The sequence below is a fragment of the Lonchura striata genome, chromosome 4 (assembly GCF_050655825.1).
Source record: "Lonchura striata isolate lonStrDom1 chromosome 4, ASM5065582v1, whole genome shotgun sequence".
In the NCBI taxonomy this organism is placed as follows: Eukaryota; Metazoa; Chordata; class Aves; order Passeriformes; family Estrildidae; genus Lonchura; species Lonchura striata.
The window spans coordinates 32,245,238-32,261,419 of NC_140706.1; the positions used below are offsets into that span (position 1 = coordinate 32,245,238).

At 39.0% G+C, this 16,182-nt stretch overlaps 1 protein-coding gene across 16 annotated transcripts in view; it reads right to left on the reverse strand.

The window, feature by feature from the left end:
- The window catches only part of STOX2 (storkhead box 2), a 142,641-nt gene that overhangs the window by 21,138 nt on the left and 105,321 nt on the right, over positions 1 to 16,182 (reverse strand). For 3 of the 16 annotated variants that reach the window (XM_085578724.1, XM_021544441.3, XM_085578725.1), the window contains exon 2: positions 4,640 to 4,773. The exons of 10 other annotated variants lie outside the window; for them this stretch is intronic. In XM_085578724.1, coding sequence (XP_085434850.1) covers positions 4,640 to 4,712 — 73 coding nt within the window. In that variant the 5' untranslated portion in view covers positions 4,713 to 4,773. Of the gene's footprint in view, positions 1 to 4,639; positions 4,774 to 4,875; positions 5,071 to 5,096; positions 16,175 to 16,182 lie in introns of those variants that run through there. 3 more of the 16 variants (XM_021544349.4, XM_021544529.4, XM_085578726.1) reach the window with 3 other exon arrangements.

Below are 16,182 nucleotides of genomic sequence, written 5' to 3' on the forward strand. Positions count from 1 at the left end.
CTCATCATTTGAGTACGGATAAAGAACCTCACAGTCATAATATTGCTATTTACTAACAATGATGTCTGCTGTCAGTTTAAACTTGTTCATAGACAAATCTTTGTAATCAGCCACACATAGACTTACCACCTTTGATCACCAGTCACCATAAACTTTGTATAGAGGATCATTTTCTTTAATGATTAGTTTCATGTCTAAGAAGCATCAAAATTAAGGTAGGAATAATACAGATTTAGCTAAGTAATTTAAGAAACTACTGTCTTTAACATAAAGATTATGTGTCATGGGTATGCTTGTGAGAACTGCTAAATTAAGTTCAGTGCAATGTCACACAGATTGACATATATTGGCCACAGCTGAGCTTTAATCTTACCAAGTCCACAGGGCACTGAAACGGGCCCTCTGGTGTCCCGGTTATGCCTGGGTTAGAGCAGCTTTAAGGGAGTCCAGGTAAAGGGCAGGAACTTCTTAATTGTTCTATCTGTATCAAAGACCTGGCAATTTCTCAAACCTAAGCAGCCTGGCAGGAGTATCCCTATGCTGGTTCCCAGCCATGCACTCTCACTGCACAGTGCCTGCACACAGGTGCCAGGATGGGAAAGCAGGAGGAAGACCTTTCTTTCCCTTGCATGGGAATGATCCATTCAGAGGTAACCAGAATGATACTTGGGATGTAGAGAAGGAGGCATAATACTATAATCAGCTTCCTGAAGTGGGAAAGGGACTCAAGGAGTTTTATACTGAACCTTTGCTCTGCAGCCTTGTGGCTGCCCCCAGAGGGATGCTTGGACAAGAAACCAATTGTTCTGCTCATGCCCAGGAGCAGCCCATCCCTCTCCCCTGACTGCCAAGAGCCTGCAGAAATCCACCTCTGAGATCACTTCCAGTCAGGACTTGTTAACTTAAAACTGGATAAGTACAAGCTAAGAAATAATAAAATTTGCCTGATTTTAGTAACTTTGCACAGTTCTTCCTTTTAAAGTAGGCCTTCAGTCTGGAATTGCTTTCTAGGTTAGTGAGTGGAAAACATTCAGTCTATGCTGAGTTTGACTCCCTGCCAGTAGGACTCTTGTCACCAGGAACAAGCCAGGAATTTCCATTGAAATACTAACTATACTTCATATAACTCCTCAATACGAAACATTTAGTATTGATTCTTTAATATTAACACAATTTCTAGAAAAGCATGTTATAGTTAGTATACCAGGGTAACACACATCCTGCTTGCAAATATTTGGGAGCTTGACAACCATTTAATTTACTACAAAGATTATTACAATTGCCTATAAAATAATAACTTAAGTGGCTTTAAATGAAATAGAGATGTTTAAAAAATATTGGTTTATGTGAGGGCGTTTCTGGTTTGTAAGGGACTGTTGTGAGTTAAGGCTTATTCTTTTCCACCAAGTGCTCTTCAGCCCTCTTCATTATGACAAGGAAACTGTCATTTCACCTCTGTCGTGACAAAATTATCTCCATAGCTTGTTCTTCATAAGTGGCTGCTGGAGATAGTTACTAGCTCTTGTTTAAAAAGGCTAGCACATATTTTGAGCAGACCTAGTGATAGAAAGCCAAACTCCCCTCACTCAGGGAAGCTCTAACTTGCCAGATTTCATCTTGTCTGTCCTGTGGCTCTGGGAAATCACACGAACTCTGTGGTTATAGTTAAGTCAACGAATTTCTTTGATGAACAGTAACAGCAAATATCTTGCATCTATGAGATAATGTAATACATTAAAATCAATTACACACATAAACACTGTTAGGCTGTTGAACAGAAGGTTTACTATGACTTCTTTAGGAAAGATCTGCTCAAAAAAAAAGCAGATATGCTTTTCCTAATTTTTTGAAGACCACATCACTTACATAAAACATCTAGCATATGGCTCCTGTTAGCTGTGACTGATGCTTGTCTCAAGCAGCTTTCTTTTGAAATAAAATTACTAGCCTCAACTTTCATATGTTTGTGTTCCCAATTAAATGAAAACTGGAGCTCAGAGAGCAGTTTTCACCAGCTGACTGTATGTTTTGTTCAAACATAAGAAATATACGTGTATATATAGCTCCAGCTCTGTTTCTGCAATGTCTTTCCAAATCTCTCTTAAAATAATAAAAAGTTTTCTAGACTTATTGTATTAAGTGACATTCAATTTTAAAGAATGCCTAAGCACGTAAGAAACAGTGAACAAGAATTGTACTCATGTATGCCTTGGGGATTTGTATTGCTAGCCTGGAGGAAAAATTATTTTTATTACTTAGAACAAAAGATAATGTAGAACATAAAATAAACACTTAGCTCTTACATAGCACTTTTCTTCAGTGGTTTTCAAACACTCTGAAAAACTGGGAACCATAACTATCCTTAACATACAGATGAGAAATTGATGGTCAAACACACCTGGGAATAAAAATTCCCACATCCTGAACCCATATGAGCCAGAACTTTTCCTATGCTCGTTTATCTAGTGTGTCTGTTCTCTGCCAGTCTGGGTAACACTGCTTTGAGAGAAAATGAGGCAGACTACATTCTGTACCATGTATCAGCAATTAATTATCAATTACATGACAGTGATTCCACTGCTGGGAAGAAGTGACCTGGAAGTCAAACTCTTTGTCTCATGAACTTTGCATAAAGATTACTTGAAAAATCACCTCTTGAGTTACAAATGGAACCAATTCAGCACAACCATTGTACATTAATTAAAGAAATTACAGTGCAAAATCATACTATATTAGAATTTATACAGCCTATTCTCTGAAATAGGGAGGAGACCCTCTGATTTACACTCTGCATCCTGTAAAGTACAGCAAGTCAAAGCCCAGTTTCACTTCTTCAGATTCTCAAAACCTTTTTAATCTTTTGTTTCTTATAGCTCAAGACAACCTTTATACATAATTTTTAGCCTGGTTTCCACATAAAATGAGGCTTGCACAATCAGAATCTGTGGATTTCTTTGTGTCAGGGAGATTGGCCCTCACTAGACAAGAGTAGTGATTCTAAAACAAGTGTTTGCTACATATTACATCTATACAGAGCTTCAGGCATAGCAACCTCCCACTAGATAGGACAGAATCCAGTAAAAAAACACTTGACAAGGGAAATCTGACTCCACTACTTTTGCTGCTTACAGAACTACATTATTAATCAGAAAACATCAAGCTAGAGCACAGTAACTCCATGGTATCTCATGATTATAGTGGTTGTTGCAACAGAAATCCCCTACAAAAATTTTCTTGCCAACAGCCTGTTCTCACCAACAGCCTATGATTTCACCCTGGGAAGAACTACAGAAAGGTAATTTTCTAACAAAACTACTTGTAATGGGCAAAGGAGGGCCTAGAATATTAATTTTTTTTTCCAATAATACTAAATGTAAAAAGTCTCTTCTGGGAAAAGTACGCTTTCAGATTTACTTAATGAAGGGACAGATGCTGAAGAACTTAACATGTCTGGCCTGAGCTGCACAGGCCAGACATGTAAGTAGTCTTTTTGCCTCTTTTTGCCCCAAACCCCAACTTGACTGAATTATGCTAATTAAAGAATACTTTGTAAGTAGATGTAGCAAACCTATTCTGATGTGAATTCACAACAAGGATATGTAATTGCCATTTTAAGTTAGACAGTCCCATTTGACTGAACAAAAGGAGGGAAAAGAAGAATATGCAGATTTCTTTGGTATTAACCAGAACTACTGTGAAGTACCTTGAATCTGCACTAGCATGCTTACACAGAAAAGATCACATTTCTCTGACAAAATCAGAAACAAAGAAAATTAGAAGAAATGTTGCTTGTGCTGTTTCCAGACATAGCCTAAATCCTCCTTTTAAGCTACATTTCCTGGAGTATTTTATAAAAAATTCTGTGGATTGTTTTTACTGGACAGATACACATATTAGAGGACTGTTAATAACAACAAAAAATACATAAAATATTTTTCCATTTATTCCTGTTTAAGAGCAGCTTAAACAAAGGCTCAACAAATGCAGTAGTACATTCATTCACTAACCAGCAAGTTCCTTCTGCATCTCTGAAATGCACACCCACCAAAATAAATAATGAATACTTCCAAGAATGTGACCACTCCAAATCTACACAGCCTGAAGAAAACACATCAAACTTACTATAACCAATATAACCTTAACAGAGTTCTAGTTCCTTACTAGTTATTAACTTCAACTGTGTAAATTGATCTTTTTAATCATTCAGACCCAGCTAAAGTCATGATCTCCAGTTTCACCAAGTGGCACCAACTTTCAGAAACAGGTGCTAAATTACCCACAGTCAGCAGACTCGTCTTACAGGCATTCATCCTGTGTATTTCCTGTGATTTAGTTTTCCTTTTCTTTGTTCATGTCCTGTGGCCAGCTGCCTCCTGATTCAAAGTGATATCCCAGCACGTGTTACAACTATGATCATAAAAAGTTTCTGCTGGAGCACGGAACTTTCCCAGAGGATTCAGATGAGGAGACTTCTGTAGCATTGCTTATCCTGGGAAGGAGGTGTGGGGGGACTGTGTTTTTTTAATATATTGTGTGCTTTAGAATGTGTTTCCCCAAACAATATTTTTCAAATGCATTTTTTAATAAATGTCCATGTCTATATTCCTGGCACACAATATGTTAAAAAAGGGGGACTTACCTGAACCCCTATGGTCTGGTTCCATGCTCCAGTACAGTATCCAGAGAAGCTGTGATGTAACAACAATGTGCATATTGGGGCTTTATATCACTGTGGAAGCTGGCTGAATGCAGCATAAGTCAGTGCCACAGGACCTGAAAGAAGAAAAACAAAGCATGCTTTTAGGCATTAATATGCTGAACACCCACCTCTTAAAGCAGGAAATAGGGACATACTGAAGAAAAAAATGCAGTTACCTATGTAGGTCCACTGAAAGGAACACTATTTCACACAATTCTCACATAAGCATGAGAAATAAATGGTTAAGAAATTACAAAGGAGGTGGAGGAGAATCTAAAAGGGACTACAAATATAACTCCCACACAGTGTTTTGCAAACATCTCTCTCTCTTTGCCCTGTTTCCATGGAATGGCTGAAATCACGTTCTGATACCACCCCCTGTTCCGAAGGCACTCACAGTCTTTGCAAAGCACCTCTCCACTGCAGTGCCTCAGGATTCTGCAGTGTCACTCCTCTTCTCCCTGGCTCTCTGCAAAGTGAAGTCATAGGAATGGATCAGCCAACCTGACTTCTCACTACCCTGCCCAGAATCCTTTGTGAACTGAAATGAGTCATCGCTCTGAAAAAATCCACAGCGCAATGTTCCAGGTTTCTCCCTGTGTCTGCGCTGGCTTCTTTGTCTTTGAAATGAAGTGCCTATGCTTCTGGAACAGTGCCCAGCTGCACTGTACAGGATAACAAGCCAGCCTTCTCATTAAGTGGACAAAAAGGCTATTTACATGCATTAGCACAGACAAGTTAAAGCTTTAACCCTCTAGTCAAGATAAAAAAAATCACCCCTAGCATATCTTCTTGATGTAAGGCACATCTCCCCCTTATACACATAAACAAATGCACAGACATATGTGGGCATTCAGATACTTACACAGACCAGTATTTTCTTTAGCTATTCACTATTTTTCATGACACTTACCAGTTTTAGGTCTATTAATTAAAAATAAAGATTTACTCTTTTGTCAGTCCTGAAGAATGCTGTAGATCTAAGTGTAACTCTGAAGCAGCTCTGCTGTACACTAGATCAAAGTTGTGCTGCTGTGAACTGTTAATCAAAAAATTAGCATAGTGGACAAGTTCCTGTAAGCTTATTTTTTATTATCCCATTCACCATTTGGACTTAAAAAAGGGTGAGCCCTGAAACCATGCCAGATAGAAAATGCCAAACTGTTCCAAGTGCCAAGGGCCAGCAGAGCTGCTTCAGCTTCTGCTGCCGCTGACAAAGAAGGTAATGCTTAGAACGAGGTCACTGTGTCAGGATCTCACTCCCAGTGCTAGGTTTTCCTTTACTTGGTGAGGATATGCTAAGGTAAAGTATCAGGAAAACACTGAAGAAATAGGAATATTATATGAGATGAGAGACAGATGCTGCTGTTTCAGAGGAACATTTTTAGTTGTTCTGATTTTCTTTTAAAAGAAGGAAACACTTAAAATTGCCTTTACTGAAAAAGAACTATTTCTAGTCATGACTTAATCATCTAAATCAGACCACTATGCCAAAATGGAGGTGCAAAAGGAAAAAGGTAGTTATGCCACAAAGCACTTCTTTAAAGATTCCTGCACTCCATGCATTCTGAAATTGTTTGAAGCATAGAAGGCACATAATCCATAAAATTTTGGAGCACAGCACTTTAGGATTCACTTGTGCTATGCTGGAATAGGCAGCTCTCCTATGTGTTTCACCAAATGAACACACCAGGTGCTTAGGACTGAATGAAATATAAAAGTCACTACCTCTCTGGCCCTACAACAACCCTGGCAGTGAAAGAGTCCAACCAAGCCTAAAACAGGTCTGAGTGTTTCAAGAGGACAAGTAAATAGCTTGGTTATACAGCTACAGTTTGTTATACCAACAAACATCACTTTTGGTTACAGGTCTGTGGTGGTTGTTAGGCAGCAAAGCCATATAGCAGATTGATTTACAAGTGTAAGGTTAACGGCATGCTTTGCCACACTGGTAGTTACACCAGCAGCCAATCTCTCCATTAAAAGCTGGGGGCTTGCTATACACACAGTCAAAAATTTTTGTGTTCCCTGAAAAGCGTCCTTGGAGGAAATCTTCCTTCAGCTTTACAGAATTTCTGCATTCTCTGGAGCCACAGCATCAGCCACAACACCTCTAATGAATCCAGCTTGACATTTATAACGTTTTGGGTCCCCTAGGATTGTCCTTCAGAAACTCTGGTTTGTCTACTAAGTATATACGCACTTTACAGCAACAAAACCCACTCCATGAAGAAAAAATTAAAAGTGAATTAGAACAAGCACTTATTGAAAGCATAAACAACAGTTCCAATCTTCTTCCTCTTTGCACTAGACAACTGTCACGCAAAGCTAAACGGGCTCATGCATGCAGCACTGTTTTCACAGACGTGCACAGGTTCTTGATGCAGTAGTCTTGCAACTAATACCAAAGTTAAAACTCTGGCAGAAGAAAGCTAAAGGTAATACTGCAGCCCGAATATCTATTCTCTTTACCAAATTTCTCTAGCACTTGAACCCATATTATATGCTCAGGATCAACTCAAGTATTCTGAACAGACTAATACAACTACAAGCTCTTTCAGTGAGACAATTCCTCTTGTATGTGTGATGCCTATGGATACCTGGAATGCACCAAGCACACAAAGACATCTTGTGTGCATGGGCCTGGGCATTCCTTTACTCAAATTCATCAGTTTACAGCACCATTACACAGCCCTTTAAAAAGCAGTATTAACAAAAGCAAGAAGTATCTGATACCTCAAACATAGCAGAGAGCAAAAGTGAGAGACCAGCAGTGGGAAAAATATAATTGAGAAGGTTTAAAAGAGCTTAAGTTGATGGACAAACCAGTGCTGCCATCATCAGTGATGTTATAGCAGTGTGGCCTCATGGGAGGAAGGCTTAGCCAAAATACCACAGGCATTCCCCAACCAGGGCAGATGCTCTGTTCCTCCATCCCACATCTCCCCCCACAGCACAACAGAGGTTGGTACTAAAACAAAAGCTGCCTTATTGATAGCACACAGTACAAACACACCACATACTTCTCTCTGTATAACTCCATGCATGCATGTGCATTCAAATATACCAGTACAACATACAGTATAGCCTAACATCAATCTTGATCACACACTGAGGAAGCAGATGATGTAAAAATCCCAATTTCTTTTTTTGCACACACTCCTTTGTCAAACTCTACATTAGTTTGCATATATCCTTCAGTCCTTGCAAGTCAGGGCCTGGGATTCCCCTGCTTTGCCACAGCCCTTTCCCGATCACTAGAGGGAACTCAAGAGATGGAAAGGAATGGGCTAAAATGGGAACACACGCACACAGACCCACACATGTGATAACACATGAGAGAAAACAAAAAAGCTTAAAAAAGAACATGGTCAAAAGAAGCCAAGAAGGTTATCAAGGGTGCAAGTCTGTCTCACCTGTACTAGTTACCCTAACTTCAGTGGCTAAAATCAGCCATCAGTGCTCAGCAATTGTAGCTGCAGAGACCATAGTCACCACAGGATCATAAAATATTCTGAGTTGGAAGGGACCCACAAGGATCATCAAGTCCAACAGTAGTAAATAGCTTATAAAGAGACCAAACCTGTAACCTTGATGTTATTAGAACCATGTTCCAACCAACTGAGCTTATTTCAGTGTCGGTCATCATGACCACCTCTACAAGAATGAACTTCACAAAGCAGGAACCACCCAGACACTACACTAGGAACACAGCTCAGGAACCCTGTGGCCTCAGAAGAAACTAGATTATGGAACATCAGAAAGATACCAATTTACACTTCCATTTCTTTAGGAAATCTCTTAATACTAGAAATGTTGACATATTATTGCTCTACTAACAACAACTTACTTGCAGTATGCTAATAAGTTCTGCTTGACTTACCTGAACAAATCTCCTGGTTCTTTAAGAAATCACAAGAGGAAACATGATCAGGGCATTAAGTTCACCAAAATCTCAACAAGTAATGCCCATCTGTTTCTGTGCTAATGTTGTCTAGGAACTAAATATCCTTCCTTGTTTTTTTCTTACTCCTGCTACTTACACCCCAGTTTATTAGCAGAGAACACACCTCCCCTCCTTCAGATGTCAGATCACTGGCTTTTAAAAATCATACTCTTCTAGTGTTCTTTTGTATGTCTGCTCTTCCTGTCCCTTTAACCTGTTAGAGGACTCCTCTACACTTTAACTTACGTAACTTTCCTTTAAAGTAACAACCAGAATTCTGCACCATATTCTAGTGTTCCAGCTGACCTCCCACCTGCATCAGAAATTGGAATTTCCTTACTTTTAGTATACCTTATACCTTACACCCTGCTTTTTTCCCCAAAGCTGTATTTTATTGGTGGCTCACTGTCACCCTACAAAAGAGCAAGTAGTTCCAGTTAACCTTTTTATGCTGACTGCAAGTGAGTTTGAAGCAAATATTCCTAGGTTTAACTCCCAAGACCATGATCTTCAACAGCTCACTCTGTGGATATGATTAAGGGTCTTTGATCATCCAATTCTTCTCAGCTGTTATCCATTTCTAAGCATGTCTGCTTACCACATTCTAAAAAAGAATCTCAAAACCTAAGACCAAAAACAAACAATGCTTCAAGTGTTACCTAATGCAGGACAGAATCATGATCCAGTGTGACACTTGCTAATACAACCGCCCAGGAAACAGCATTTGAATGAAAACATCAAGTCTTAAACCAAGGCAACCAATACAACTCCCTCCCTCAAAAAGCCCACTAGGTAAAACAATTGTGTCTTTTTAGAATTCAACTACTAAATGAGGCTTCTTTAAATTATAGCTCACTGGAAAGTATGTGATATTTTAAACCACACAGAAGAATCCTGTAACATATTTTGTTGCTAGGACAAAATGAGAAGGGAGAAGGGTTTGGGGCTTTTTCATAGAAATCTGCTATTATCAAATTAATTTGACCCGTGTTAATGCTATATTGTAATCAACCACACCAACACCCCACCCCCTCAAAAACAAAGCCTGCCTGTTCTCTGGCAGCAAACAGCAAACACAAGGAAAGATAGAAGCATTTAAAAAATCTGACACTAGAGGAGGTTTGGCAAGAGAGAGTAAGCAAATGAGAAACAAAAGAAACAAAACCCAACAAACAAAGATAAACCTAGATGTATTCTTATAAAAATTTTAAAAACACAGATAAAAATACTCCTTTCCAAACACTGCTGAAAGCACAAAACACGGCTGTTGAAGGTCTTAACAACATGTCTTCACTATCCTCTTCAATTTAGCCAGTACACATGCAGTGTGGCTGGAGATGCTGCAGCAAATATTCAGCAAGAATCTGGTCAGCAGAAAAAATTCTTGAAAGGTGATTATTCTTGAAAGGTGGTAATTATCAACATGGCCCAAAGACATAGTGCACTCTCTCTCATTTATATTGACTGCTGTAACCATTAAAAGATTTTTAGCCCAAAGACAGTACTGCAGTGGTTACAGCTTTTCAAACCAATAGTGATGACTGGCAGATAACATCAGGTTAAAATAAGAACCTGCAACACTGAACACAAGTCCCATGGTACTGCAGCAGCCTTTAACAGCTCAGTTTTTCCTGGCTAGAAGAGAACTGATGAAAAGGCCAGGCATGGAATCAATTAAATTAGTGCAAAAGTGCTTTTAAAGAGAAAAGGTTATATGCTCCAAAGACTTAGCAGTTGAGAGTTTACTGGGTCATTTTTTTCCCTGTGGTCGAGAGCAGAGTTTTCAATATGGCTGGAGTACCTTTAAGAATATGTACTTTAAAGTGAAATTGAAATATTTTACCCCTCAATACATGAAGAAGCTGTATTAGTATATTCTGTCCCTATGTTCTACCTGCATGAGGTAGATGCAATGACCCTTGCTCCCCACAGTGATTCAAAATTCTTTCAAATTCTGTCCTTTGGTCTCACCTGTGTGGGGGTTAGCTGTGAGGATGGGAACAAAGGAAATGCCAGGGCACAACAGTTCAGAAACTCACCAAATCTTCTGCCTCCTTCATGCTCATCAATCATCTTACAGAGGAAGCATTAGAAATCCAACAGCACACATTACCACCAGTGTATACTGCACCTTAAAAGGAAATGCTCTAATTCCAGACTAGAAACAGTTCTTTTGAGATCCTCAGGGACTGGCATATTTTGACTTTTTATCCCAATGAGTACAACTATAACCAAATGCAGCAATCAAAACCTACCTCCCCAGATAAATGACAGTACCTGGAATCAGGGGTTCCCCACAATTAAACGACTCACTGGATGAAATATTTCCTCCTGTCCATTTCACAAATCTTTTACTTTTGAATCTTACTGAGTACTTATTTACAGGAAGCACTAAACTAAAACCTACAACAGATGTTTTACTACTGTTAAAACACTAATACCTCTCTACCTGCTGCTCTACTATTTTTAAATGAAATTTTCTGAAATCTGAAAATTGCCTTGTACATGAGCCATAAAACCAAACACAGTATCCAAAAGGATAAAACTACCAATTTCACAGAGCAATCTCTCTTCCATGACTTCTTACATACCTCCTCATTTATAGTCATAAGTTTAGACTTTTAATTACCACTCCTGACTCATCTAACACATTCACCACTAACTCCAGAAACACGCAGAGACCATGCTCCTAAAAAAGCACAAAACTTAACAAATTTAAGCACTATTTTGTCAGTGCCCACTGCACTGCTTTATACTACAGTGCTGATGTCACTACTCTGCAGAATTGCTCAGCTGTTTCACTCAGCTGTCGCTAGTCCCTTCTGAAACCCTCCTCAGCAGTCTTAATGAACCTGAACAACTGCGATCTGACAGACAGGGTTACCACTTCATTACCCATTCTATCCTTCAGATTTTTCATATAGCTATTAAACACCACACATTTGGTATTGATCTGTGCTGCACAAAGCACCACTAACCATTTACAGGGTCCAGAAGTGGCCATCCTTCTTTTTTCTCCTCTGTATACTAAACTGAGCTTGACAAGACTTCTCTTTTGGACTTTCACCAAGCATTTATAAAGCACTAGAGCGTGGAGTTCTTGTGCTCCCTGAGTGTTGCTATGACCCATTTTTCTGAAAGATGAGAGCACATAAAAATAGTTGTCTCTTTGCCCTCTTAGTATAGAGAGACCTAAACTGGGATATCAAGGCTAGATCCCTGAGATGATCTCAGGAGCTGATGATGATGATCTCACCTTCAACTGAACTAAACCAAAAGGCTAGCAAAAGGGGAATCAAGATAACTTCTTTAATAGATTTCACAAGTAACCACAGGACACAGTGAGAAAAAAGTAATGCATCAAAAAATGTTGAAATCAAATAACAGAGGATATATAAACTCAAACTCTGAATTACAACATTTTATGCTCTAGCAAGATAGTAATTTTCTAACACACATTAAAACAACAAAGTAAGTAATTCCTTACATCTTATCACCATGTTGTAATTCCTTACTCCTGGTCATAAGAAAAAAGGCCTTATAGTTACCACCATATTCTTTCAACAAGCAATCTCCACAGGCACTACTTTAACTCACCCAGATCTTACGGGCCTGAGGGCACCTTCTACTGAGGTAAAAAAATGTTTTGGTCAGAACCAGAGCTTGAGAAGGCTCTCTACTGCAAAAGCATTTCTGATTATCAGTAAACATGACACTGCACATGGTCAAGGGGATGGTACATGCCCCTCTCTCACCTGGCCACCCACTTTGTGAGGCTGGAACTGCGGCAGAGACCAGATACTTCTACAGGGGATGCAAGTAATTCTGAATGCACTTTTTGAAACCCCTGCTGCTCTTCCCATCTGAATAACTACAAGCTTTAAAGAGTTTATATAGAGGCTACCTAAAGAAAAACCTAGGCTATAAAGACTGCATTAGCAGCAGCAGAAGAAAGAGAGAAAAACAAGAAACAATATAAGAGAGAACACAGGAAAGGTTAAAAGCAAATGTGAGGAAAGAGCTGGGTTTTGTTTGATTCTTAAAGCAGGCAGTGCAGCATCTGAGATGTTACTTCTGAAAGACTTGTTAAAACAATCTAAATGCTTAGCACAGCTAAATGGAAGCAGAAATAATAACCAAATGCTACGAAATAAAATTAGTACCTCCAGCCATAGGAAGGCTGGAGAAAAAATAAGGATCTACAGAATTGCTGGAATAAGCAAAGTGGGAATGGCTGCATGTATCACTGAAGAAATAAGTGAACAAAGGTCAGTTGTTTTGTGACAGCTGATCTGCATGTGCTTTGCATCAAGTGGTGCTTGCCTTTGTTTTGTTTTCTGGGCTGACCTTCACCACCTCCACACAAAGGATTCAGTGAAAGCCTTCACTCAAAGTCTCAATTAAAAGCCCGAAAAAACAAATATATCTTGTGCTGCAGACCCAAGCCTGAGCCCAGGTGTCAACGACCCAGCAAAGTCAGCATCCCCAGCAAGCACCAAGATCCTGCCAAAGTTACCTACATATTACTACACTGCCTTGGAAAGAGCCCTCCTCTCTTCCCAGTTTCTGGAACAGGCAGAATAGCTAAAAAGGAACATTTATCTTCATATCCAAAAGGCTGCTTCTAAGCTTTTATGATGAAAGATCAAAGCTAGGGGAAGGGTGGGAGCTTACGGGACAGTCAAGAAAGTTGAGAGTAAATTAGTAGTGTGCATGCTAATAAGACACACAACATCACTAAAGGAGTATGTTGATGGTTTGGGCAGTTTGAACAGAAACACGTGAAAGCAGTTCAGCATGTCATCACCAATACTGTCATTAGAAATGTTCTGCTGCTTTATGAGCAGCTCTTAAAAACACACATGCATGTGTAGTTTCATACAAAGTTGGTGTAAACCACAAGAACTTGAAAATATAAGGCTACCCAAAGTGTGTCATGCATGGTCTGCAAAGCCTATGCATAGTGCATGTGAATTTTTGCTTTAAAAAGTAGTATTTCATTTCTGGTACTGCATTTAACTGAGTTATTCCAACATGGATTTGTTATGCAGTATCCAGTTTGATACATGCTCAGAACATAATTTGGAGAACATCTGTGTAACAGGGATAAGATGGAAACTCACCTCAGGGCTTTGTTCTAAAGACTAATTTACTGTCAGAACTATCTTGGTGTAACTATACCTATGCAAATAGCCATTTATTCTGGAGTAAGAGTGTTTTGTTTAACCTGATTTAGCTTGCACAACTTCCAGAAGTTTTATCAGTGGGGTTGGTAGTACATGCGCAATCCTGCTAAATTCATCTGCATGACCTTTTGTATCATGCATAAAAGGGTGAAAGTTAAAAATTAAATAAACAATAGTAAAAATAAAATACTAATTTTTTTACAGGCAAGCATATGTCTTCCTGTTGTTCAATCATATGATCATGATGCATTCAAAAACTAAATGTTTAAACAAATGAATTAACTTTCTACTAGTATTTTTTTTTCTGGGCTCTGATAGCTTCAGTCTTCAAGAGTACATAACCACTGACACTTAGAGTCGCAAGTATTTAGAGGCGCATATGGCTTCTGTTGCCATATGTTGTTTCTAATAGTTGCAGCCTGAGTTTCAACCTTTATCTCCATTGAATGCTACTGTACTACCAGTATTTCTTACATCAAGACTTACTGAGAAGCCTAATTTTACGCACTCATCTCTGGAACATGGCACAGAAGCTCAAACTCAAATGTAAAAAGAATCCAGGTATGTAAGATATCTGGAAATACCGGGAAGTCTTGGACCCATATCCTTCACATTTCAGTTTACAAACAAGAGCCTAAAAGTCTACTTGAGGGCATAATGGTTTGGATGTGATTTACATTCTTTTGCCTTGCTCCTGACAAACATCTTTTGATAGAAGTTTTGATGTAACTACTGTTTCCAATAAAAGTTTTCAGGTTACAAAATCATATTCTTAAGAGGTATGCAGGGTTCTTGCTTTTAGAGAGTATAATTCTGGTATTCTTCATATCTTTGGAGATTGAGGATACAAAAACCTAGCGTAGCTACCCAGTGACAGTTTTCTTCCTTATGACATAACTTCCTTCAAGGGCAAAAATTACCTTGAAAACATAATCACCACGTATTTTCCGTTCACACGCAGCCTCTAATCATCTCATTCATCACCTAGGTAGACAGATATGATGCAATTCTGTTTGCCAGATACTGCTCCTTAGGAAGCACTTGCAGAATACCAAAAGATTATTAACTGCCCCCCAGGCCTCCAGGGTGAGTCATCTTCAACTATGGCTTCCACCAAGAGTGAAGTCACAGCATTGGCTTTCTGATATCACAGCATTCTCTGCGGCAACAGCCTATGAGGTCACAAATAAAGGATTATCACTTTGTTGCGGGATTAAGGGAACTAAGAAGCTGGTCTGTCAGGAGATGGGTTTTACTCCAAATAATGGGCATTAAGAGAATGCTGAAAATAAATGGGTTGTAAATTGTCTTTGTCTGGCATACATCCTTTTTTTGATAATAGTGTAAAATAAGGTACTGCTTTCATTAACAGCTCCTAAATAATGGAATGATCTGCAGGCTACCACCTGAGCTATTATATGGGAGATGAATTTGGAAACAACTTTCGTACCTTTGGACTCCTCAGTCATTTGATTTTGCAAGTGTAGACATCAGTCAGACCACTCTCCTCAAGGGTCTGCTGGTTAGTTTATTCACAAGCATTCAAAGCTAGTAATAAGTTTCAGAAAGCGACTAGAAAAAAAAATAGAAAAGGAAGTCTGGAAATATCTGCTGGGGGAAGGAGGGATAAAAGGAAGGGAGATACCGGATCACAACAGACTTATCAGATTATTCACAGAAATCCTATGGCAAATGCATGCTTACAGATGCAGACTTTTCCCATATTTTTGAAGTAATTACCCACTTTTCTAGATGCCTGGAAACTCAGGCTGCCTGATGTCTGGAAACTAGCTACTATATGTATATAGTCCTATCTCACATGTGCAGCAGGTCCAACACATCAGGTGTACTATGTATGCATAATTTATCCCTCAGGGACTGTCCCAGAATTTAAAATTAAGATCTAAAAATCCTAAAAGAGACTGGCTTGTAATTTTCAGTCTGACCTGTGATGCAATCAGTACAATCAATTGTACAGTGTGAGAGGATCTTGTAACTTCAGGAAGATTTTTTACTAAGGCCCTACAGGAGGTGTTAGGAGATACTTCCAGTACTATGAGTGTAGGCACTAATACCAATTTCCGTTCTAGAACTGGAAGAAAATATTAGACAGATTTGCAGCAGCTGATGAAGGCTTCACCTGGAGTCTCACCCACCAGTCTGGAAAATTTATATTTTTATTTTGCAGTAGGACAACTACTAAAAACGTTGAGAAAAAACAACACAGACGGGCTGACGAGATGTTTCACGATGTTGTAAATAGGCTTTGAAATTTTGCAACCTATTTAAAAACGTTGTTTCTTTTGCCCTTCAGCACTAGCAATAAAGAACCTCAAAGGAAGCGCTTAGAT